Source organism: Aphidius gifuensis, linkage group LG3, assembly GCF_014905175.1.
Source record: "Aphidius gifuensis isolate YNYX2018 linkage group LG3, ASM1490517v1, whole genome shotgun sequence".
In the NCBI taxonomy this organism is placed as follows: Eukaryota; Metazoa; Arthropoda; class Insecta; order Hymenoptera; family Braconidae; genus Aphidius; species Aphidius gifuensis.
In genome coordinates, this window is record NC_057790.1 from 20,286,776 (window position 1) to 20,313,841 (window position 27,066).

General features: G+C 23.4%; 2 protein-coding genes across 3 annotated transcripts; one reads left to right on the forward strand and one right to left on the reverse strand.

Moving 5' to 3' along the window:
* Positions 1 to 1,325: 1,325 nt before the first annotated feature.
* LOC122852648 (protein 4.1-like) lies at positions 1,326 to 9,655 on the reverse strand. The gene is made up of 10 exons (XM_044152555.1): positions 9,592 to 9,655; positions 8,605 to 8,781; positions 8,300 to 8,511; positions 7,979 to 8,131; positions 7,457 to 7,471; positions 6,930 to 7,018; positions 6,243 to 6,499; positions 5,957 to 6,127; positions 3,935 to 4,723; positions 1,326 to 3,414 (listed from the first exon to the last, which is right to left on the reverse strand). Exons 2-10 carry the CDS (start codon positions 8,777 to 8,779, stop codon positions 2,963 to 2,965), a joined length of 2,313 nt encoding a protein of 770 aa, XP_044008490.1. The 5' UTR covers positions 8,780 to 8,781; positions 9,592 to 9,655; the 3' UTR covers positions 1,326 to 2,962.
* Positions 9,656 to 15,165: 5,510 nt separating this feature from the next.
* LOC122852649 (glucose-6-phosphate 1-epimerase-like) lies at positions 15,166 to 24,180 on the forward strand. Of its 2 annotated transcripts, none has more exons than XM_044152556.1 (6): positions 15,166 to 15,294; positions 16,020 to 16,071; positions 22,027 to 22,085; positions 22,265 to 22,602; positions 22,866 to 23,174; positions 23,250 to 24,180. In XM_044152556.1, the coding sequence occupies exons 1-6, from the start codon at positions 15,225 to 15,227 to the stop codon at positions 23,256 to 23,258; spliced, it is 837 nt and encodes a 278-aa protein (XP_044008491.1). In that variant the 5' UTR covers positions 15,166 to 15,224; the 3' UTR covers positions 23,259 to 24,180. The 2 variants fall into 2 exon arrangements, with proteins under 2 accessions (XP_044008491.1, XP_044008492.1); XM_044152557.1 differs by having other exon boundaries at positions 22,277 to 22,602.
* The last annotated feature ends 2,886 nt before the right edge of the window (positions 24,181 to 27,066 follow it).

A 27,066-nucleotide genomic window follows, 5' to 3' on the forward strand; every position in this document is an offset into this window, starting at 1 on the left:
TATCAGCACAATTATCTTCAGATTATTACTTTTTGATGATTATATTTTTTAACAGAAAAAAAATAAAATTAATTGAGACACAAAACGAAAAATATATTTATCGAAATATTATTTCTACGAAAGTGAGTCTTTTTTTTTTTTGTATTGATTTATTTTGATAATAATATTATCAACTTGTTTATTATCTGTTGGATTTCACGAAAAACAAATAAAAAATATAATGACAATGAGAAAAATAAAATCAACTGTGAAATTTAATTGGAAATAAAACAAACTTTCTCTAAATTTGTAACACTTTCTTTGATTTTTCATAATTTATATTTTATTATTTGATTATTTTTTTATTTACAACAATGGTTTTTTTTTTCTTGTGTATTTTTATTATAATGAAAATATTAATTAATAAATAATTCAATAATAAATATGCCAATTAATTTTTACAGATTTTTATGATATTTTGTTTTTTTTTTTATTTAAAATATTTTTGCAATGATGATAATTTTTTATAAATAATTATTTAAATTTTTTTAAGTTTATTTTTTTAATTTAATTTAATTATTGATTTTAAATTATTATTACTTGTTTTCTTTTTTAAATGGTAAATTTGTTTTTTTTTTCTTAATTTCGAAAGATCATTTTACTATTTTTTTTCGATTATTGTTCTATTTATTTTTTCTATTACTGAATTTAATGCGATTGCTTGTTTTTTATTTTCTTTTATTATTTTACTATTTTTTTTAAATTTAATTTGTTTATCATGCTTGAGTATAATGCTGTTGAAAAAACTTCAATTACAATACCAGCAATAAGAAAATAAAATTCAGAGTCAGAGTACTTTCCCTTTCATAACGAAGAAAGGCAAATCTTGACTAATTAATTATACTTGTCATCAAGTGTACCAAGTAAATGTAATAACTAGATATCAAAAGAAAATTAAAAAAATTGAAAAAAACAAGCGTACAAAAATTCAGCAAGCAAAATACAAAGATTTTTTTTTCGATTAAATTAATTGTACAATTTAATAATTAATCTTCAGCATTTATTATTTTATTAATTTTTTTTTTCTTTCAGCCTCATAACAGTTCATAATCCTTATGCAAAATATAATTTATCCATGCATTATTATTTTTTTATTTATCATCAAATGTATTTTTAAATTTATCAATTTTTAAATGGCAAAATTAGTACAGTGAATTATGATTGTTCTCGTTGTAATTTCAAGTATCATTGTCACGGCATATATTTATCCTAAGATAAATTTATTTATTTATTTTTATATATTTTTAAAACACAGTGATGTTACTGCAAGTTGATAAAATAAAAAAAAGATACAAATTATAAAAAATATATCAAAAAAAAAGAAGGAAAAAAAAAATTACAACTCACTAATTACCACTGTCCCAGTATTATAAAAAAAAAAAAAATAATAATTTCATATTTCCTACATGCTGTATTGTGTTACTCTGTCCTGATTTTTTTTTTTCTATTTTTTTTTTAAATCCAATTTTAGTCTAATGCAGCGTTAAAAGGCTCTTACTCTCATTACATATTTACACTAATGCACGAAAAATTCCATTGATGTTTTTTTACATTAAATATTTAAGTACGAACAGTATACTTTAAATGGTATACATTTCTATTTTCTAAAATGAAAACAATAAATAATATAAATTTCGTTTTTACATAAATAATCTACAAGCATATTTTTCTTTTTTTTTTAAATTTATTTTTATTTTTGTCATACCCACAGAAAAAAAAAAAATAAACATATAAAATTAAATTATATTATTAAAAATTTTATTTTGTTTTTTGATAAACACACAGTCTCACACACACTTGACAATTTTGACATAATTTTTATTAATATTTCTAACAAATAAATTTTATTTAAATTATTTTTTGAATTATTTTTTTTTTGTTTTTTTTTTAATAATTGATTTTAATCAATTTATTTTTCAAACAGATAATTAATCACGTATAACATGACATTGCAATTGACATATGTTTTTAATTTTTTTTTAAATTTAATTTTACTTTTTAGGGTCAGTCGACACAAATGAAATTTTAATATATTTATTTTTTATTTTTTTATAATTATACTTAATTATAACAGGGCGATTATTATTATTATTATTATTAATTATTATTATTTGTAAAATATATTTAAGCTAAAAAAAAATTGAAATTTGGTGATTTATTTTCATTAAACTGAGTCGATTATTAATTTTTAGCGCAGAGATAGTTTGAATTAATTTTATCTTGATGAATACTTCATTGACGCATAATATTTAATTATTTAAAAAAATAAATTAAAATAATAATTAATAAATAATAAATTATATCTCAATTATTGGCAGGTAATATTTTTTTTTTTTATAAATTTTTTAACAGTAAATTATATTAAACAAGTGATACAGATATTTAAAAAAAATTGATAATTTTGTAGGCACTTTTAGATAATGTTTAGAAAATAAAATATATATAATTCTAAAATTGAAATAAATATTGTTTTTATATGTATTTTATTTTTTATATTTTCATTGAAGAACCACAATTTTAATTGAAATATATTCAAGTCTCACATGATCGGCCTTGTTTTCATTTAAATATTACTATATATTATTATTTATTTTTTTGAATTTTATTTTATCTACTATCGATCATGATAGGCCATAATCATCTATAATATTCTATTTATTTATTTCAATTTATTATTTTTTTAATTCAACCATAAAATCTAAGTCTATCATTAAATATTTTGACTTACTTTTCACTTGATTTCTATTTTTTATTTATTTATTTTTTATCTTGGCACTGTGTCATTATCATTTTTATTTATTGGTATTTTTTTATTTTCATCTAGCTTAATTATATTTTTAAACAATAATAATAATAATAATAATAATAAATGAGCAATCAATCAAGGTTATTCTCATAATTATAATCGGCAATAATAAAATAATCAAAATAGGCCAAGTTTGGTCCTGAGAAATTCCTTGATTGGTGCATAATATAAATTTTTAATTGTTAAAATTTCTGGAATTTTTCTAAAACTATCAAATAATGTTGATTCTGTTTCATATATAAGTACAATAACAATGAATAATATTGTTATTGTTATTAGAAATGTTGATACAAATAATCTAAATATACGTATACCACGTAATTTTTTAGTTTTATCATTAATTTTTTTACAATTACTATTATCACGATTAATATAATCACAATTATCATCAACAATTGATTGTGAATATAATTTTGAATTTTGTAATTTTTTCATTTTTGGTATTTGTGTATTTGTTGTTCTATTTTGTATTTTTCCAATGACATCTAAATGTTGACTTTCCGATGATGAATGATCAAATGAATCTCTAAAATAATAATCATTTGTATCCATATCACCAGATTGTCCACCTGAAACAAATAATATATAAGAAAAAAATTAATTTACATAAAAAACATAATTTTTAAAAAAATATTATTTTCCTATTTTTTAAATTATTAATTACATTGAGATTAGTGGCTTAAATGAAATCAACAAAAAAAAAAAAAAGAAATATTCATACTTTGTTAATTAATTTGAGTGATTTGTTTTGTTTATATTTTTAATTTATTTATTAGGAAATTTAATGATTAAGGAATACAGGTGATAAATGAATTATTAGGATACCAAAAGAGCAATAAAAAAAGAAATATTTATAAATTAGAGTTCACAAGCATTATAAAACATTCCAAGCAATAGTGTTTAATTTATACTAGAAAATTAAATTATAAATAAATAAATGATAATTATTAAAAAAATAAAATAAATAAAAATAAAACCTACCTCGATATAAAATATATTTAAGGGGTATGTATTTGTGTATTTTAATTATTTGGTTATTAGTCATTTTGTTGATATTAATTGTTGGTTTTTTCTTTTCGTAAATCTTACCTGATGCTTCAATTGCATTTTTGATGTTTGATAAATCTTGTGTATTTGATGGATATCCTTGTAATGAAGCAGCTGCAGCAGCAACAGCACCAGCCATTGCCATTGCAAAAGCCATTGGACTTTTATTATTATTAATAATTAAACTATCAATATTATTATTTTTTTTATTATTATTATAATTGTTATTATTATCACTGTTATTATTATAATTATTATTTTTAATAATTGATTTAACATTTTCGTTATTGAATTTTTGATTAAATTCTATATTATTATTGTTAATATTATTATTGTATTTCATAATAGCTTTTGTTGTTATATTTTTTTTATCATTTGATATATTATTATCCACTGTATCATATTGAATTTTATCTTTAAATTTTCTTGGACTTTCAGTTAATATTAATATATCATTATCACAATTATTAATTGTATCAATATTTTTATTGATATTGAAATTATTATTTATCATTGAATTATTATTATTATTAATAATGTTATTTTTTTTATTTTGAATAATTTTTGTTGTTTTTTTAATTGGTGTTCTTGATGTTTTTATAATAAGTGCTGTTGAACGTATTATATTTGAATTTTTATCGAATTTATTAATCTTCATTTTAATTAATTCATCAATATTTTTATAATTTTTAATTTCATCAGAATTTATTATTATTTTTTGACTGTATAATGTTCTGAATGTGCTCTTTTGTATATGCACGTTTTTCACTTGATTTGTGATGGATGTGGTGTGGGTGGCACTCGCATGCGATTTTTCATTTTCGTCTACAGCTAAAATAAAAAGAAAACAAAAAAATAAAAAACCCAAAAATCAAGGTCTTCGTTTGGTTTTTTTACTTTTGTTCTTTTTTTTTTTTGGGATTTGAAAAAAAAATGAAAGCAAAAAATTAGCAATCAACACACGCAATTAAATCATTTAGCTCTTTTTGTCGTAATTTATTGATAGAAAAAAAGAAAAAGGAAATTATAAATTTTGAATTATGACAATACATGTGTGAAAAGGATTGAGGATAATTTTTTTCTTTTTAATAACTGTAATTTATTATTCCCTGACGATTTCGTGAATTGCCGTAAATTTTGGGAAAAAAAAATTCAATAAGTAGAAAAAAAATAGAATGACCAGACAGGTATTTAATAAATTTGAAAGCTTACTTCATTTACTTTATAGTTTTGAAATTTCAGGGAACTATAAAATAAAAGAGGTATATTTTCCACTAAAAAAAATACCTCTTTGCCTATCTTATGTTCCTCATACGAACTTGTCTTTTTAAAAAAAAAATACATAATCGGAATCTTGAAATTTCAGGGAATTATAAAATAAAAGAGGTGTATTTTCCACTAAAAAATATGCCTCTTTGCCTACCCTATGTTCCTAATACAAACTTGTCTTTTTTTAAAAAAAATACATAGTCAAAATTTCAAAATTCCAGGGAATTACAGATTAAAAGAGGTATATTTTCCTCTAAAAAAATACCTCCTTGTCTATACTATGTTCCTAATACAAACTTGTCTTTTTTTAAAAAAAATACATAGTCGAAATTTTGAAATTCCAGGGATTTATAAATTAAAAGAGGTATATTTTCCACTAAAAAAATACCTCTTTGCCTATCCTATGTTCCTGATACAAACTTGTCTTTTTTAAAAAAAAATACATAGTCGAAATTTTGAAATTCCAGGGAATTATAAAATGAAAGAGGTATATTTTCCACTTAAAAAAAAAAATGTAGAGATATAAAAAAAAATTAAAAGAAGATACAAAGTTGAATTTATAAATGAAATATAAAAAAAATAAAGAAGAGGCAGAATAATAATAATATGATTAAAAGGTAACAAAGAGGACAAGGAGATAGGCGGTAGGATTGTATTTTTTTTGGCGGAAGTGAGTGCACTCAACTACAGTAAAACAATTCAAAAAAAAAAAAAAAAAAAAATACGTTTGAAGTGTTGTATTTGTATGTTTGTTTGTTTGTTTGTATAAAAGTTCTCCTAAAAATAATAACTAACCATTATTTCTTTTGGCATATATTTCTTGGTCCTCTGATACAGTTTCCAATGATGGTAGTGTGTTATCAGGACAATAAGATTGTCCTGATGTTGGAGCACTTGTTCCTGATTCAGACATACCAGCACCGTCTAAACCAGCACTGTGACAACTTCTTGGTAAACTTGAATATCCTGTTTAAATTTACAATAATGCAAAATCAATTAAAAAAATAAATAAATATCAAATTGAATATTAAAATAATATTAATTATATAAATTTTAATTATCAATTATTAATTTAGCTTACTAATTTCAATGAGATCTTGACTTGGTGTACTTGGTGTTGCTGGTACACTGCTTGCTTTTCTACGTAATCCACTTGTTTGACACCGTTGAACTGGTGTATCACTTTTACTACGTAATGATGATCCCTCACCTGAACTTAAAGATGCTGCATTTTCTTCCAACACTTCTCTTTCTGTTCTGCCTGTATATTTAAATTTTGTTCCCCATGAAAATATTGAACCACCACTCACTACTGGTGCATCAGCGGCTTTTGGCAAACTAAAAAAATATATAATATATTTACAGTTAAAAAAACACACACACCGACAAGTAGTAAATGAAATTTCCTTATATAAAAAATAAAAAAAATAATTATACATTTTTTATTTAATAAATTTCTTTATTTATAAAAAATTATAGACATTTTATTTCCTCAATTTTTATCATTTCTTTTTTACTCTTTAAGTCTGAAATATTGTAATTGATTTAAAAATTAAATTTAACAAGTACTAAAAACTTTTAAAACTAAAACTACTTAAAAAAATTTTTTTAATTTAAAATTTTATATTTTTAAATGAATAAATTAATTTAAAATATTTAATAATATACAAATAAGTTGTTTAATTATAAACTATATTTTATAAAAAATTTCTATTATTTATATAAATTAATTATTAACAGGGATATGACATTTGGGATATTTACTTACGTGAAAAAAAGCATTTGTTCAATAGCACATCTCCATACATGCCGACGATTTGAACCAGTAGGACACTTAAATCCAACAGTATGTTTTTTCTGAAAACGTATTATAAAAAAAAAAACAAAAAAAAAAAACAACTTGTTTATCACTAATATTATAATTTTTCTATTAAATTCTACATCTAATAATTTTTTTAAATTATATTTTCATTTATTTCCTACAGATAATTCTAGCTTAGCATAAGACTACGTAAGAATTACGACTCGTTATTTTTTATCATATAACTCAAGGAAATATTATCAAAATAGATGAAAAAATTTTAAATACATTTTCTCAAAGATAATAATAACAATTAATAGAAAAATTAAATTTACACTATTCTGTATATACTTTTGTTGATTGAGTACAACTAAAGTATCTCGATGTGCTCAGTAGAGCAACGAGATATGGACTGTGATCTTCACAATTAAAATGAAAAAAAATAGATAAATAAATAAAATAGATAGAACAATTTTTTAAATTCACGTACTCACCTTCGTCCTCAAGTCCTGAGTGAATGTGCAATTCCAAGTGCAGCAGAATAAAAAAAAGTAAGTAAAAAAAAAAAAAAAATTTTATAAAGTAAGAAGCAACTAGGTAACTGGATTATTCCATTTGGTGGGGGACAAGTTGCTGTGTAATCGTATCAGGGGTATTGGACAACTCTACTTTATTATTATTATTTTTTTTTTTTACTCATTTTATAATCATTTTTTTTTTTTTTCTTCCTCAATGTTCACATTATAAAACGAATGTAAGGCTTGGTTAATGAAAAGCCACACAACCCCTTGGGATTGCTGTCAAGGTCATTTGTTAATGTAATTTTTTTTTTCCCTCTATTTAGTGTGTATATAAAAAATACATAGCTTGTTTTTTTTTTTATTGTTGTTTTATTTATTTACTTATTTATTTTAGTTTTGCTCTAGTTTAAAAAAATTTAAAAGGCTTTATCATAATTATGTAAATATATAGATTAAAAATATAATATTTTTTTTTTTAAATTGTTAATATTTTACCTCAGTTATAGTTAAATGTACAATAAACATTTTTCCTTCGTAATTAATTTTTTGTACTTCAGACCAACGAAAATGATTTGTTTTTTTTGATCCTTGAAATGTTAATATTCCATGATGATTTATTCCTAGATATAATTGTGTTCCTTTGTGATCCTGACAAGTAAAATGAAAAGCAAAATAATTATAATGAATTAAATTCAACCAGGTTGAACCAAGCTCAGGTATTTATTTATGGAATTTAAATATTTCATTTATAAATTGATTCAACTTGTTGTTGGTGCAACCAGGTTTACATGTGATGTAAAATAAAAATAAAAAAACCTTGACAGGATGAGGATCAACCGCATAAGTATCAAGTTGTGCAGCAATACGAAGAAAATGTATTTCAGCTTGTTCAGCAGTGAAACCTTTGAGCTGTGTTTGATGAAGTTCCATGGCTTTTTCTTCAATTGTATCAGTCTGTTTTAATAGTATTTTTAGCTCTGATATATAATTACCCATATGTATCTCTGGATCATACTCTCCTAATTCATCTAATTTTATCATTTAAATTTCAACAAAAAAAATTTTATTTTATATCTAAATATCATTTTATTTATATTCAAATAAATATTTATTTTTCTTACTGTGAAGTATACAAGCTGCTAGTAATGCTGCTTCACCTGGACTACAATAAAGTCTACCATGTAATAGATCTCTTTTTAACTGTTGATAAATCTGATATCGTGTTATTTCTTCTCTCAACCTCAAGGGATCAGGAGGATAAAATTTGACACGAAAGGTAAATAGTATTGGATCCATATCTACAATAAAATCAAATACAAAAATATATATATATAAAATAAATAAAAACAACATTTTCAAATTTTCTTTTATATAAATTGTGTTCATAAAAAAAAAAAAGGAAATACAAACAAATAATCAATAGCAATTTTATTGACTGATATTTGTTTTATTTTTTAATTTAATTAAATTATAATAATTTTTTTCTCGTTTAAATTAATTTCGAAAGAAAAATTCATTAACTTTTTATAGACATAAAATTGAATTCCCCTTTTTTTTTTTTAATTTGAAAAAATATAACTTAATATGGAGATTATCTGAGAATGGTATTGCTTGGTAAATAGTATCTATAAATAAATAAATAATAATATTAAAAAAACATAAAAAATAAATGAAATAAAAAAACTACATAAACCGAAAAAATATAAATTTTTATTATAAATTTTTGTAAAAAAAAAAAAGTAAAATATATAGAAAAAAAGTAAAACTATATTAATCTATATTAATCAGAATAAAAAATCAAAATTATACTGAAACATATAAAATAGGGTTATTTTTATTTTATTTTTTTATAAATCCATAATTATTTATATCGAGTTGGTCAATGAATGGAAGGGTGAAAAATGAGGTCATCGATAGAAACTATAGATAGACTATAGACTAAAAAAAAAAAAAACATGTGTAAAATTATTTTTTTGTTCTTTTTGTTTTTTTGAAATATTAATGTAGTAATGAAATTGAGTGTCATTAGTATTTGTGTATATATAATAAAAGAAAATAATTTTTTTTTAATTAAAAAATAAGAATAGATTTTAAATTCATTTATTTACCTTTTATTTGTTTAATTGCTGTTTTTGCTAGGTCCAACCAGTGCTAAGAAAACAAGAGGAATATTGTTAACTAAAAGATCATAGTTAAATTTTGAAGAGAGATTTGAATTGATGAGGAAAAGAGTTTGTAAATTTAATGAGTGACTTTTGTATTGTTTTAATTAAAATTTCGAATGATTTTTTAATTAAGACTTACACGCTAAGTGGTCGACGTAATCTGTCTCGATGATGTTAAGTTGTTTACATACATACTGTATGTAACGTCCTTTATGTTGAGGCTGAAAAGAAATTTAACATTATTCAAAATGTTGAATAAACTAATGTAAAAATCTTGTTTTTCTACAAGACTTTATACAAAGTCAAGTAAACATATAAAATATCTTGATAAACTTTATTTCAATTATTTGTTTTACTTTACTTTTAGTTTCGACTTTTAACAAATGTATGCTAATTATATGTTTCAACAAATTAAATGATGATGCATAGTTATTGCTAGAAAATGTTATATTAATTAATTGTATTTTACTATAAACATAATGTAACTGTTGTTTTGAAGCTTAAGATAAGTTATATTGAAAATACAGTTATTGTATAAACATGTAAATGATAATTTTATTTTAATAAAATCTTTGTTTACAATTTATCATGTCAAGTAATACAGTAATATATCGAATAAGAATTTTATATTAAATTTCTTTTCTTTCATATAATATTTATTAATTGTTTTTTAATCTTAATTTATTGTATTCTTATTCTTTTGTTAAGTTTTTAATTAAAATATTTTAAATTATAATATTTTAATAATTATACAAATTTTTTTTTATATAATCAATAAACTTTTAAAATAATAATGTCAAATTTATATTTGAATAATTTTTACTTTAATTTATTTAATTTGTAATTTCTAAGTAAAAAATTTTATTAAATTTTAATCATTTTCAAATAACTAATTATATTAAATCATTTTAATTCATAATTATACTTTATAATAATTTTCTATTCTTAAATAATAAATTTTATATAATGTAGACTTCAAGTAAAATTAATAAAATTACACAATAAGTTAACATTTTAATTGACTCATTGAAAAAAAAATCAGTCAAAAAAGTTCATTTTCGAACATAGGACGAATTATTTAATTTACGCATACATAATTTTTTTTTTATCAAAGTTCTTTTGCTAAAATTTTTCAATTAATTTTAATATTTTTTTTGTTTCTTATCGATAAAATACAAATATACACTTGAATTAATAATCTATATATAGACGTTGTAAATTTAACAAGTAAAAAAAAAATCAATCAATTTAAATGCGAGCGTTAAACAATACACGCAGGTGAACAACAAAAATATATACATGCGAGGCCAAGGTGACTTAAAGACATAAGTATATATCTCACTATGTTTATATACATATATACACTTGAAATAATCAACATATATTTAAAGAAAATATTTAACAATTCAACAAAACATTTATCTAGCTATACATAAATATATATATCGACAAAAAGCGGAAAAGATGGCTCACTTATGTCCTCATGAGAAAATTATATTTAACATAATCTATACATACATGATTTAAGTTCTCACATTTGAATGTCAAATGTACAACTATAGAATAATAGTCATCAACATCATCATGAATATGTATATAATATTTTTAAAAATAATATAGACCTTGATTTTACACTATTGTCATTAAATTTATAGTCAAAATTTAAATGAAATTCATTTTTCATTTCATTTTTTTTTCAAATTTCTTTTTAACTTTTATGATGAATTAAATTAATCAAGGTAGTTTATAAATTTCAAAGTAAATATACAGTTAATTATTATTATGCTATTGTCAACCTTTTTTTTTAATTCTGGATATAATTTATTGTTAAAGTTTTAAACTAGCCTAGCTTAATTGACTTCCACTTTGAGATATACACTAGACAATGAGCAAATATTCGTCGAAATTTTATCTAGTTATATTACTTTTCTTTTTATTTTTTTTTTTAAATGTAAATTAGATTTTTATGTAGATTATACTATATACTTTTATTTCTTTTATGAAATAGTTATTTATTTTCTTTTTCGAAATATACTGGTATCGATTTTAAGGTGAATGCCAATGTTATGACTAAACGATCATATCATCAAGTTGATTATTATGTCAATGAATACCCATTTAACAAATGTCCTTGTGATTGATTAATTATTAAATTGCAAAAAAATAAAATTAATCAATTTATTTATAAATTCAATAAATTGGACACATAAAATTTTTTAAATTAAATATTGTATTTAATAATTCAACAATGACTTTAAATTATCCGCATATTTTAAATTTTCAAACGAAACGTTTGTTGTGAATGAATAGCCCCTCGATATGATCATTTGAAATATGGAAAAAAAATATGTATTGATGCCAAAATATTTTCAGTAGTAGATAATAAATTGAAAAATAAAAAAATAGCGAAAATATATATACATTTATATTTAAATCAATCGTCGGCTTTTATTTTTCATTTATCTATTTTTTTTTTTCATCCACATATGTGTATAATAATATTCAGTTTTATTTTTCATTTTTCCATTTTGTTTAAAATTGAACTACATACATTTACAAAGGATAAAAAAATATATACATATAGATAGAAGTAGTATGAAACCCAGGAAATGTACAAAAACAAAAAACTATAAAGAAAATAATAATAGTAAAAGCTACCACAATGATAAGGCGTAACACTGTTTTATATATTTATTGTATTTTTTTTTTTTATGTTATTTATTATGAAAAATATAGATATATTTATTTCATCTATTTTTATATAAATGCATCTACTTTATTATAATTTTTTTTTTAGAAATATTTAGGGCTTGGTGAAGGCTATCACAACCCTCCATATAAAAACATTAATATATTTCCATAAAAAGAAATTCCATAATAAAACTGAGTAAAATTTTTTATTTAACCATAAATGATTTATTTTTGGAACAATATATAACTTGTCTTGTGTAAATTTAAAATATACAAAGAAAATTTATTGTATAAATAAAAACATAATTAAAGCAGGTATAATAGAATAAATTAAAAATAAATTTCAAAGAAAATTTATTTTTGTTTTAATGCTATTTTTATAATATTTCATTGTTGAAAAAATTTTAAATTAACTGTCAATATTTTTTATCACTGAAATAAACAACATATAATTTTTCAAGTTTTTTGTTTATCATAGTTGTTATATAATTTTGTAGATAAATAAATAAACTAAAAATATTGTTAGCTGTTTTAGGGGATGAAAAAAAAAGTAGAGAAAAAAAAAAAAAATTGGAGGGAGAAAAGTTTGAGATTGTGGAGGGTTGTATTTCTACTCTCGATCCACCCTTATGTACAAAAATATTTAGGGTATGAGAAATGTCAAAATCGTGCCAAAAATAAATTTGTAGTTAAACATTTTTCTCAACTTTGACAGACAAAACTAAATGTTTATAATAAAAAAATAAATAAATAAACTAGTTATTATTTTATTTAATTTGATATTTTATTATTTTAAAAAAATTATTATTGTATTTTATTTTCTGTGGGTTATAATTTTTCATAAAAAAAATTTTATAATGCTTTTTTTTTTAAATCGATTTTTCCGCTTTACAAGTGCGTGATAATTGGATAAATAAAAAAAAAATATATATTCAACTTTTTAATGAGTTACTTTTGTTATTTTTATAATTTTTTTTTTATTTTTCATTTCTGTTTGTTTAATATATATTTTGTCGACATTATTATTTAAATATTTGTACTAAAGGAAAAAAATAAAAAGCAGCTTGTTATCTAGTTTCAGCATAAAATAAAATATTGACGTTGTTGTTGAATTTTAGGGGATGTAATTTATCGTAAAAATAAAATATAAAAAAATGTTTCTAACGATAAAATGATTTATTTATATTGTATCATTAATTTATTATTATCAAATAAAAATTATACATTTTAAATCATAAAAATAATGTATTTAATAAATTTATTTATATTGTTAAATAATAAAAAATATCTTACCTGAAAATCACAATGAATTATTTCTGAATCATCAAGTAATCTGATAGTGGCACGATGCACCACCGTTATATCGTTTTTACTACCAAATTTCAACATTTCTGATCTAAAATTATTATCATCCCCTTGGTCCTCATTCCTCATACCCTCACAACATATCACCACACACAAACATTGTATTATTTAATACTAATTAAATTATTTTTAACGAGGCAATAACAAAATTATTATTCCACCTATGTATATTATTTTTGTCTGAATAATTAAATAAACAAATAAATAATTAAACAACACAAATAAATTTCACTTGAAAAAATTATTTCACCAATCACTTATTTATTTATTAGAAAAAAAAAAATAAAAAAACAAATATAATTTATTATTTATTTATTTGATAAATATTAATATGTCACCACCCTTACTCGGTCTGACAATGAAGACATGCGACTACTGAACATGTAACTCTAGAATATCGACAACTATTGACAAAAAAAAATATATATATATTTTCAAAAATTATTTAACAAATTAAATAAATAATTAAGAAAATACTTAAATCACAATAAGTAGATTTACTTTTTTTTTTTTTTCTCATAATACCATTATTATATTTATTATTTATTTATTTTCTTTTAAAATTTTTTAAATCCTTGTTTCTTTTTTTTCTCTTTTCATCCCTTAAAATATTTGACATTTAAATTTAAAATTTTTTAAATAACTAATAATTAAAATGTATTTATTTATTTATTATTATGTATAATGTCGTAATTTTTCACATTCAATTGACATTTTTTATGTATGTAAATTTGTATATTTTTTTATTTTTATAACACAAGTGTATAAAAACTCTGCGATTTAACAGAGTTCACAATATTCACTGATATTCATTTGATGTTTGTAATATTTTTCACAGTATATAATATATAAATATAAACCAATAAACTTTTTTTATATTGAAATTATTGTGTGTATTTGGAATTTTATTCTGTTTGTGACGTTGCTGCACTGCAGCTTGCTCAGCGCCGTCTCACTACTCCATCCAATCGACATTCATTATTTATTTTTTTATATACCCCTATGTACATTTATATATTTTTTTGTGTGTCTTTGATAGTGGTGTATATATTGCGTGTGATACCCCTAGTTGGTATCACCACCACCATTCTGCACCATTCAAAAAATAAGGGATGAAATTTCAGAGCTTAACACAGTTGTGTTTGATAAATTATCATTCGCCGATAAGTTACTTATAGCCAGTACATATTAAATTATTTTCATTGTTTGATAAAACACTGCACTATCATTTCGCGCTTTTTTTTTTAATGAAATTTAGTATTATTATTGATGGTGGGGGTTGATGAAGTAATGGCGGGAAAGAGGGGGATGATAATGATGATCATGATGAGGGCATTGAACAAAGGTCGATGTATGTTTATGGCGGTTTGAGGGAGAGAGAAAATCACCCATCGTGGTCAATGAAAAGTGGGGGGTACAGAATTATATATATATATTTTATTATATACCCGTAACATTTCAAGGCATCTTCTTCAAACTCAGACGTAAATTTCAAGTGGTAGCGCATTCGCGATTCAAACATGGCAGCGGCTACTAGCGTTGTCGTACTCGACAGGGGAAATAATACAACTTGCACTATTAATTTACACGGTGTGTTTTTTAATTTTTTATTATTAATTATTAATTTTTTAACTATTTTTTTTGAATATTCATTTATGTGATTTTAATTGATTGTTTTATTTGAAGTATTTATATTACAGTGTAATATTTTAATTTTTTTTTTTATCATATAAAGTGTCTTTGATTTACGCAACAACCTTTTGATCTTTTTTTTTTTTTTTGCAATCGTGAGATTTTTTTTTATTTTAATTAACATGTGTATATTATTTTTTAAATTATATAAATATTTTATTTGTAAAAATTTGCTATGTATTTTTTTTATATGGGGTTGAAAAAAAGAGCGCGTAAATATCCAGCCACGTGGGACTCGAGGGGTTGAATTCTTAAAAACATTTTTTTTTTTTTTACCTCGGTTTTTTTTTATACACTGTACATACTCGCGGTTAGTTTTTAGAATATTTCTTTCTATTGCGTATTGGGTGTGATGTTTTTTTTTTTCATTCAAATCACGAGACAGCTAGACAAATTTCAATAATTATTATTTCATTCGGTATATGAAAAAAAAAAAATCAGAGTATAAAAACAATATGCAAATGAAAAAAAGCGGTTGCTCAATGCATATATTTGTGCGCATGACGTTTCATTTATTTTTTTTTTATTAAACTTTGCTGTACAAAGAATATTACCTCATCTATATATATTTAGATAATTATTGTTTTGAAAAATTAAATATTAAAATTATTATTTTATTTTAGGCGCCACAGTTGTGTCCTGGAGGGTGAACAATCAAGAACAGCTGTTTGTCAGGTGAGTACACAAGTTTTTTAAAATAAAAAAAAAAAAATTTAAATTAAATCCTCATATACACAAGAGTATTTGAATTTTCGTAATTAAAAATGTTAAATTACTATTTCAATACTTTTTTTTTTCAAAGCATAGAAAAAGAATATAACTAATGCAAACAAAAAAAAAACTAAAAAAGTATTTAAAAAAAAAAAGGTGCTTTAAGACAAGCATAAGAAAAATTGGTGAAAATTACCACGAGTATAGTAATAAGCTCAGGGTATAAGGGTAGCTAAGGAAAAAAAAAATAAAAAAAAACTAACGGGTAAATCAAGAAATGCTGGTGTGTTCTCACTAACGGATCCTTTTTTTTATTTTTTTTTTTTCTTATGTACACACATCGTTATACATTTTACCCCCGTCACTCACGTTGTATAAATACATACCCTATCTTTCACACACATTTATTTTTTTGCCTAATTCTCATGCATACACGTAGCCAGAATCAAAAACCTTCATCCCTATTATTTTTACTTTTTTTTTTTTCATTCATTCATTCATTCTTTATTTCTATACTCAAACAATACTCGATCAGAATACCAAAACTATTTATTACCATTACAATAAAAATACTAAATTATTTTAAATATATAAATTATAATAATACAGTTTGAATATATTTAAAACAATATATATTATTATTTCAAATAAAAAGAAATTTATAATATTTTAAGATATATTATTAAAGAATATTTATTTAAATTAAAATTACACACGTATTATGCACAAAAGCAATCGAAATAAAGATCAGTATTATTTTTTTTTTTTTTTCATCTTAACCCTCACAAGAGTTGGTATGGGTTATAGGGTTGAGGAAAATAGAGGGAAGATTCATGACAACCCAACGATTTATCTTCAAATGTGTGTGTGTGTGTTTGTCTATGTATAATATGACAAAAAAAGGGGTACAAGAATGACTGAGTGAGCTAGTAGTAAAAAAAACCAGAGAGAAATAAAGAATATATAAGAACTAGTAGACGATCAACGATGAAGATGCTTCCACCCACTTTTCAACCACAAAGCTCTTTTTATCTCAAGAGACAAATAATGTCACATCCTTTGTCTCAACATTAATACTTTAACGTTAATATATACATTTTATTTTAAAATTTAACAATAGAAAGATCAAAATTCATTTAACAATAGAATAATTAAATTATATTATAAAATTTGAAAAAGATTTTCTATCAGTTAGTCAATTACAAAATTAATTTTTATACAATTATTTTAATCAAATTTTTATATATTTGTATTACGTAATTCGGAGGTGTTTAATTCCGGAGTAATGTGATAAAAGACAAAGAAATATTTATTTTCAACAAGAGTATATCAAAAACTTTTCAGCTATGAATTATTTCGTTTCCTGAATATCACAACACACCTTCTTCAAATTACAAGATAACATTTAAAAAAAGGTACAACATAAATTTAATAAAAACAGTGTTATTTAAATGTCATTGAAACTTTCTTAAATATAAATGAAACAAATATTTAAAGATGAATTGTTTGAGGGTTGATGAGGATGAAAATTATATATATATATGATGAAGAATATATATATAAAGAAAAGGGTATAAATTTTAGTGATGATATATGTAGCAAGTATACTTATGGTTGAAAAAGTGTAGGGTGGTAGATAGGGTGAGCAAGTGAGACAGAGTACTAATGATGCAGCCTGGCGTCCCTGGTTTTTGTCGCTTCTCAGAGAACTCGGTTTAGCTTCAAGTTGGGCTCGTTGGACCGTATACAGGATTTGCTGCTAGAAATTGTCTACCTCCCTTTATCCATATATATATAAATGCCAAGTAATTCAACAAAACTTGAGCAAGAAACACTTGCAAAATTAAACATTTCAAACTACTACTCCTCCTCCTCCTCTTCCTCTTTTCTCAATCGTTTCTTGTCGGTTTTTTTTTTATTTTTTGCCTCGAGATGAATGTTTTTTTTTTGTATGAGATTGATGATGATTAAAGACGATTAAATAATTGAATTTTTAAAATACAAATATATATAAATATTTTAAATTTTTGATATATAAATCAATTAATTGTTGAATTGATAATTGATTAAATATAAACACAAAAAATATAATTTAAACGTGCACATATTTGTAGAGTTTTTGATGTTGTTTTTTTATTTTTATTTTATGGAATGTATTATGTACTGGACCAGTAGATATCCTTGAAGAAAGTGAGGTGCGTTGTCTGACTTTGAAAAATATATATAAAAAGACTTGATGGAATATATGTATGGGATTTTTTTTTTTTTATTTAAAAGTGTAGTGAGACAAGGGCAAAAGGGAGATGAAAGAATAATATAAGAAATTTTTTAGAGTCCTGCAGTTGAAAGGGAATGTTGTAGAATGCCAGCAAAAAAGCACTCTCAAGAACAGAGAAAACAGCGCACCAAGATCATTAGTCTTTAGTCTCTCGAGCTTATAAGCAATTTCGAATAAAACTAGCTTTTAAATAATAATAAAAAAAAACAATTTTATATTCACAAAATATCTATACAAATATCCATATTGAATAAATTGACATTCGATTAATCATATACAATTTTTTGCGCTCTTTAGCTTCTATGTATATAACTGGTCAATATAAATTTTATAAAAATAATAATTCTTGATAAATTAACTAACAATAAAATAATATATAATTTTAATCACTGTAATTTTATTTAATTTAATAATATTATTTTTTTTATTAGCATTTAACAAATTTAAAAAAAATTTAATAATAATTATTATTTCTAATTTATACCTAGACAAATAATATTCACATGTGTATTACACGTGGTTCATATTATTTTACAGTAGCTGAGAAAATAGTGACTTAAACATCCTCTTAAAAAAATCATTGAAAATATATAATATAATACCAAACATATGTTTTATTTTAAAATAGATAAAATTTTAAAATTTATTATGTAATTAAAAAATACTAAAAAGTATTTTAAATTTATCTATTAATTTCTATTATTATTATTTAATTTATTGTTAATAATTTAGACTTTAATTAACACATGAAATAAATTAATAAAAAAAAATTTAAAATATTAAAAGCGGAAAATAGTAATAACAGTTTGATCCAAAGCGATGATGAGTAATAAAAAAAAAAAAAAAAGATAAAAAATTAAAAGAGAAAAAGAGAGATAGTAATAATGTTGGTTATATTTATATTTATATGAAGAATTGTCGAGACAAATGCCCAAGGCGATAACAAACTAACGAGGTGATTTGCCCTTCCTTAGAAATTACTTGTAATATCTTCAACATACATGGCATTATTACTTTTATTTTATTTATTTTATTGCACACTATTTGTACTCAAGTGATGACATATAAAACCCACTCGTTTTTTTTTTCTTTTTATAAATTTGAATTCCATCATAGCAATATAATAAAAATATACATAAATAAATTTTTTGATCATTTGATTGATGATTAAATATAATTAAATAAACACCAACTGATTGATCAATTGGCTCTTTAAAATAATACAGTATAACACCATCAGTATGAGTTTTAATCAGCAATAAACATGCGGATCAATGAAATATATATGGTAAAAAAATTAAAGGGTAAACTGATGAGTTGACAACAAACTATTTTGTATTTTGCATGTTTATATATTTATACGGATACATAGTTGCTGAGATAAAATAAGGGGAATGGGTTCAATCAGCCCACTGGAGCAGACAAAACAACCCGGCTAATCGCAAAAACCACACACGGCTTTACATAATATCATGCTTGCAAGTTGCAACAAACATTTAACAAAAAAATAGTTATAAAAAAAAGGCATGCAAAATTATTATTACGTGGTTGATTCAACTGTAAATTAAAATATTTAAAAGATTTATTTTACCAAATAGTACACTTAAAAAATTTAATACTTTACGAAGATTTAAAAAAAAAAAGAAAGCAATGTATATAAGGAATTATCGAGATGAAATATCGTGGTTACTTTGTGTGTAATGGGTTGATGGAAAAAAAAACTTGATACCCAGGACTGATGATGCGAAGATCCGGTGTTGATTTCCACACGATGACGAAGTAATAAAAGAGGCCAAAAGTAAATTAAACAAGACGAAGATTATATATAAAAATTTGTAATAGATATAACATAGAACCCATTGAAAATTTGATGATAAAGTAGTTGAAATTATACAACAAATGTGTTGAAATAAAATAATAATAGTTAGATACAAATGGAACCAAAAAAACATGATAAAGAAAGAAGAAGATGAAGAGTTTAAAAGAGGTGGAGAACGTGAAGATTCGTTGGGGAACTGTGATGCCCACAAAAAGCACACCAGACAGCGGCTATCGTTTTTGTGTTGGGCGTCAGCCGTGTTCTCTCTACTATATACACCATTACCGCACCACCGCCTGCAGCTTTGCGCTACATCGCTCCCCAACATATGATACATATATATCTTTATATATATATTTCATCCTCTTTTTCTAGCTCCACTTGTTCCCCCGACACAACTTCATTTTTTGCTTCTTTTTTTTTTTATCAAGCTACAATGATATCACCAGAATATCCCGCGGGATCTGATCACAAATACAGAGACACACACACATTGTAGCTTAATCGATTCATCTTGGATTACTTTGATTCTTGATTTTATCTTGAGTTCCAAGTTTCGATCCTTTTACTGTATATCTTAAAATGTTTTATAAAAAATTATTTTATAATATGATAATAGATATTTTTTAGTGAATTTGATTATTCAAATGTTGTGTATTTTATAAAAATTTTTGATGTTTAATAATGATGAATATTTTTGATCAAACATAGATTTGTATAATGAGTTTTTGATGGAAAATTGCTAAATGATGATATGTATAAATTTGAAGGGTTAAAAATAATATAAATTAAGTGAAAATTAGTTGGTTACCATCAATTCGTTCTGCATCCATTACATGGCATTTTTGAAATATATAATATAGCTCAACATGAAAGAAAGAATTTGTGTGTGCTCATCAGAAACAGAGGGAGAAGAGAAATAAGAAAAAAAAATTAGAAATACTGTATATATAGATATATAATGAAATGAAAAATAAATAAAAAAATTTGAAAAAAAACCAGAAAAGAGACAAGCGGACTGAGCAGAGAAGATGAATGCGAATTGTGTAGAATGAAAGAACGAGAGAAAGCGTAGAAAGACGAGAAAAAAATTACGTAAAAAAAAATGGGGAAAAAAAAATGAGTGAAAAGTCTGAGGACTGTGAGTAACAGAGAAAGAGTGACATAGTGATATAGGAGGCTAGAGAATGAGATGAAAAAGATAAAAATAAAATAAATAAATAAAATAAAAAAGAGGACCAAAGTTGGAGGACAAAAAAGCACCTCATTCGAAAGACAATACTAATGCAATTTTTTTTTTTTTTTTCTTTGCTGTATAAATGAACCTTAAACAATTTAATCAATTTTTTTATAAAGATAAATATTATTTAAACAATATATAAATAATTATCTTTTAAATATAAAAATATTAAACAATCAAATAAATAATTATTTCGAAACTAAGATTGTCAATTCGAAAAATCATTTCGTCGACAAATTTCGATTGCAGAAAAGATCTATAGAAAAATTACTATACAAAAATCTTTTCGAAAGAAGTTATTTTAAATAATTTAAATATTAATTTTATGATAATAAAAATTATTTATTTAACAGTCAAAATATAATAATAAATACTTGATGATGAGTTTAGCAAAAATCTCATTAAGCCATTTTTTTTTTTCATCTCATTTTAATCTATGTTAAAAAAATTAAAATTTAAGTATCGATTATTGCGTAAATCATGGAGCTGTGTAGAGCAAATTAGTCACGTTGTTATTTAATTTTTAAAAATATTATTAATATGAATAAATATATAATATTATTTTTGTTTTTTTATTTTTAGTAAGCAAGCAGTATTTGACGGGAAGAAGGCCATTAGAGGTGGAATTCCATTTGTCTTTCGTAAGTAGAGGAAATAAACTGAAACACGCAATTTTAAAATACTTAAATATATTATTATTATTATTAATTATAATATAATTTATCAAAATAATTTATAAGAAGATGATGTTTTTTTTTATGATAAATTATATTTTTTGAAATATTATTCTTGTGAATATTGAATTGCTTTATTGTTACAGCACAATTTGGAGCATGGACATTTGGACCTGGTCATGGATTTGCACGTATAATGCGTTGGAATGTTGAAAAATCACCAGAAAGATTACCAAGTGGTGATGTTGAAGCAATATTTTCAATAATGGATAATGAATTTACACGTTCAATGTGGAATTATCCATTTCGTTTAACATATAGATTAATATTACGTGAAAAAGAATTACATTTTAATATTGGAGTTTATAATCCAAGCAAAGAACATACATTCAGTTTTAATTTATTATTACACACGTACTTCAAGGTTCCAGATGTCAGAAGGTGTCAGATAACTGGTCTTCATGGCTGCACATTTATTGACAAGGTATCTTTTTTTATTTTTTTATTTTTTTTCAATTATTATTTCTATGCAAATTCATTCATAAAAAATATGCTTAATTTTTTTTCAACATGTTTATTTGCACTTAATATCATTATTATTAAACTGTTAGAAATTATATTAAATTGAACTATGTAAATATGATTATCATTAAATGATGAATTTTTTTTTTTTTTCGATTAATATTATTCCTAAGTTATCTATGATAGAATTGATTGGTTTAGATTAATTATAAATTTGATTTATAGACAAGAGATAACCAGATATTTCAAGAAGGTCTTGATGTTGTAACAGTACGTGAATGGACTGATAGAATTTATCAAAATACACAACCAGAACATATTATAACAAATGTTGTATCAGGTAGAAAAATGCGTGTACAAAAATATAATTTTCCTGATACAGTTATATGGAATCCTTGGCAGGATAAAGCAAGAGATATACCTGATTTTGGTGATGATGAATTTCCAAATATGATTTGTGTTGAATCTGGACATGTTAGTAGTCCAGTTATACTTTTACCAGGTACAGCTTTTGAAGCTAGTCAAATACTTCAGGTAATAATACAAATTAAATTAAATTATCTATTATTAATATAATTTTAAATAATAATATTTTTATTTACATTGTAGGTCATGTGAGTAGAGGGTGGACTTGCAAATTGCAAAACAACAAGCAACAATACGTCAATGAATCATATGTTGCCAATAACAACAATACCAACACGTCCAAGAGCAAGTGTTGGTGTTGGATGGCCAACAAATCATCCATCAAGTTGGCTTTATATGCAATCACCTATGCAATCATCATCACAACCACAAAATCCACCACATCATCATCATCATCATCTTCATCATCATCATCATCCTCGTGAACAATCTCATCATCATCATCATTCAAATTGTATTTCACCATCATGTTCTATATGCTCTTTAAATCTTTGAATTTCGAATATTAATTTACATCTTATTCGATGATAATATTTTGAATAATATTTTGTTCAATTATTTTTTTTCTTTTCATAAATGCAATAATACTAATTTTAAATACATTCCTTTTTGTATTTTTTGGGATTATTATTTTAATGATCCCAAAAAAAATTGTGATTATTAAATTCTTTTTTCAATGTTTCATTTATATTTGTTGTCAGGCAAAGCAATGGTGCTATATGACGTTTTATAGTTGATAAGAAAAAGTTCATAATATTAAGCTGAAAATTATTTTATATTATAGTTTTTTTTTTTTGTATTAGATAATAGGACTATCTCGTTATTTTATTCTTCACAAGTAACGTTAAATTTGATATTATTAATCATGGATAAACAAGCAATAATTATTCAATTAATAAATGTTTTTTTTTTTTTAGTTTAAAATATTTTTAAAACCACAAACCTCATACTGCAATAATTCATCAACTGGTGCTCAAATTATATTTGTTTTATGTTTTTATTTTTTAAATTTTGAACTACATTTTTGTGATCCATTGATACGTCCAATAAATTGTTAGAATTGTTAAGAAAGTTAATGATTCCAGTTTAAATTAATTGTATACGATTAGACAGCTAAATAAATATGTATACGAGAAAATTTTTCTCATATTTTAAATTATATCTACAAACAAAATAAAAATAGTTCAGTTTTGAAAAAAATATCAATGACAAATTGATTACCAATTACTTGTAAATAACGAGTGTTTAATTTTGAATAACAAGAGCATCCCCGCACTTCCGGCGCGTGATTGTATATATATTCTTGTGTATCTATATTGTAACCGTTTTATTCTTCATAATTAAAATTTTTTTCAATCACTTTTGTTATTCTTCAGAACTAATTTAATACCTCTTGGTCTATTATATTATCCTGATACAACACTTCAGTTTTCTTTTTGAATTTTGAATATTTTTCCCGTATAGTTTTTTAAAAAAAATTTGATTACCTCTTTGCCCGTTCTATAACCCTGATACTACACTTTATTTTTTTTCAATAAATTTCAAAAAATATCGAATACCTCTTTGCTCATTCTATGTTCCTGATACTCAAAAAATTTTTTTTCTATAAAATTTCAAAAAATTTTATAGAGTATCAGGAACATAGAATGAGCAAAGAGGTATTTGATATTTTTCAAAATACCTCCTCACTCATTCTAAGTTCCTGATATTCGAAATTTTTTTTTTTCTATAAAATTTTTAAAATAACGATAAAAAAAATTTTTCGAGTATCAGGAACATAGAATGAGCAAAGAGGTATTTGAAATTTTTGAAAATACCTCTTTGGTTATTCTATGTTCCTGATCCTCGAAAATTTTTTTTTCCACAAATTTTTTGAAATTTGATAGAAAAAAAAATATCGAGTATCAGGAACATAGAATTAGCAAAGAGGTATTTAATATTTTTGAAATGTTCTAACACTGCAGTTTCTAAAAAAAATGATAGATGGCACTGAACTTGTTAACTCAAAAAATACCTCTTTGCCTGTTCTATAAGCCTGATAAAACAGCCCTCTTCTATCTATGATATTTAAATATTCTTACCCTATAGTTCTAAAAAAAACAATAGATGGCGCTAAACTTGTTAACTGTAAAAATACCTCTTTTCCTGTTCTATTACCCTGATAAAATAGCACTCTTCTATCTTTGATATTTAAATGTTCTCACCCTATAGTCCTTAGGAAAACCAATAGATGGCGCTGAACTTGTTAACTGAAAAAATACCTCTTTTCCTGTTCTACAATCCGGATAAAACAGCCCTCCACTATCTATGATATTTAAATGTTTTAACCTTATAGATCCTAAGAAAAATAATAGATGGCGCTAAACTTGTTAACTCAAAAAATACCTCTTTTCCTGTTCTACAACCTTGATAAAACAGCCCACTTCTATCTATGATATTTCAATGTGTTTACCCTGTAGTTCCTTAAAAAAATAATAGATGGCGCTATACTTGTTAACTCAAAAAATACCTCTTTTTCTGTTCTACAACCCGGATAGAACAGCCCTCCTCTATCTATAATATTCAAGTGTGTTACTTCTATAATTCTTGAAAAAAACACCAGATGGCGCTGAACTTGTTGACTCAAATAATACCTCTTTTCATGTTCTACAACCCTGATAAAACAGCCCTCCTCTATCTACGATATTTCAATGTGTTACTTCTATAGTTCTTGAAAAAAACACCAGATGGCGCTGAACTTGTTGACTCAAAAAATACCTCTTTTCCTGTTTTACAACCCGGATAAAACAGCCCTCCTCTATCTATGATATTCAAGTGTGTTACCCCTATAGTTCTTGAAAAAAACACCAGATGGCGCCGAACTTGTTGACTCAAAAAATACCTCTTTTCATGTTCTACAACCCTGATAAAACAGCCTTCTTCTATCTACGATTTTTCAATGTGTTACCCCTATAGTTTGTGAAAAAAACACCAGATGGCGCTGAACTTGTTGACTCAAAAAATACCTCTTTTCCTGTTCTACAACCCTAATAAAACAGCCCACTTCTATCTATTATATTTCAATGTGTTTACCCTGTAGTTCCTTAAAAAAATAATAGATGGCGCCACTTGTTCAATAAAATTTCAAAAAATATCAAATACCTCTTTGCTCATTCTATGATCCTGATACTCCAAAATTTTTCCCACAAGTTTTTTGAAATTTAAACAAAAAAAATTTTTTTTGAAGATACCTCCTTGCTCATTCTATGTTCCTGATACTCGAATATTTTTTTTTCCACAAATTTTTTGAAATTTGATAGAAAAAAAATTTTCGAGTATCAGGAACATAGAATGAGCAAGGAGGTATTTTCAAAAATATCAAATACCTCTTCGCTCATTCTATGTTCCTGATACTCGAAAATTTTTTTTTCTATCCAATTTCAAAAATTTTGTGGAAAAAAAAAAATTTTTGAGTATCAGGAACATAGAATGAGCAAAGAGGTATTTGATATTTTTGAAAATACCTCCTCGCTCATTCTATGTTCCTGATACTCGAATATTTTTTTTTCCATAAAATTTCAAAAACTTTGTGGAAAAAAATATTTTTGATTATCAGGAACATAGAATGAGCGAAGAGGTATTTGATATTTTTGAAAATACCTCCTTGCTCATTCTATGTTCCTGATACTCGAAAATTTTTTTTCTATCAAATTTCAAAAAAATTTTAAACATAATTGATAAAAAAAATTTTTGAGTATCAGGAACATAGAATGAGCAAAGAGGTATTCTTAAATTTTTGTAAAAAAAAAATTAGAAAAACAAAAAATCGAAAAGTTAATTTCCACAAATAACAAAAACCTCTTCAGTGATTCTATGTTCTTGATACAAATAAAGAAAGCTTATTATTCAAATAAAAGGAACAACCCTATTCATTATTTTAATGTTCATTAAAAAATGAATATTAATAATCAAAAAAATAATAAAAATTCAGTTTAAATTTAGAAAAAATTATCCACAAGAT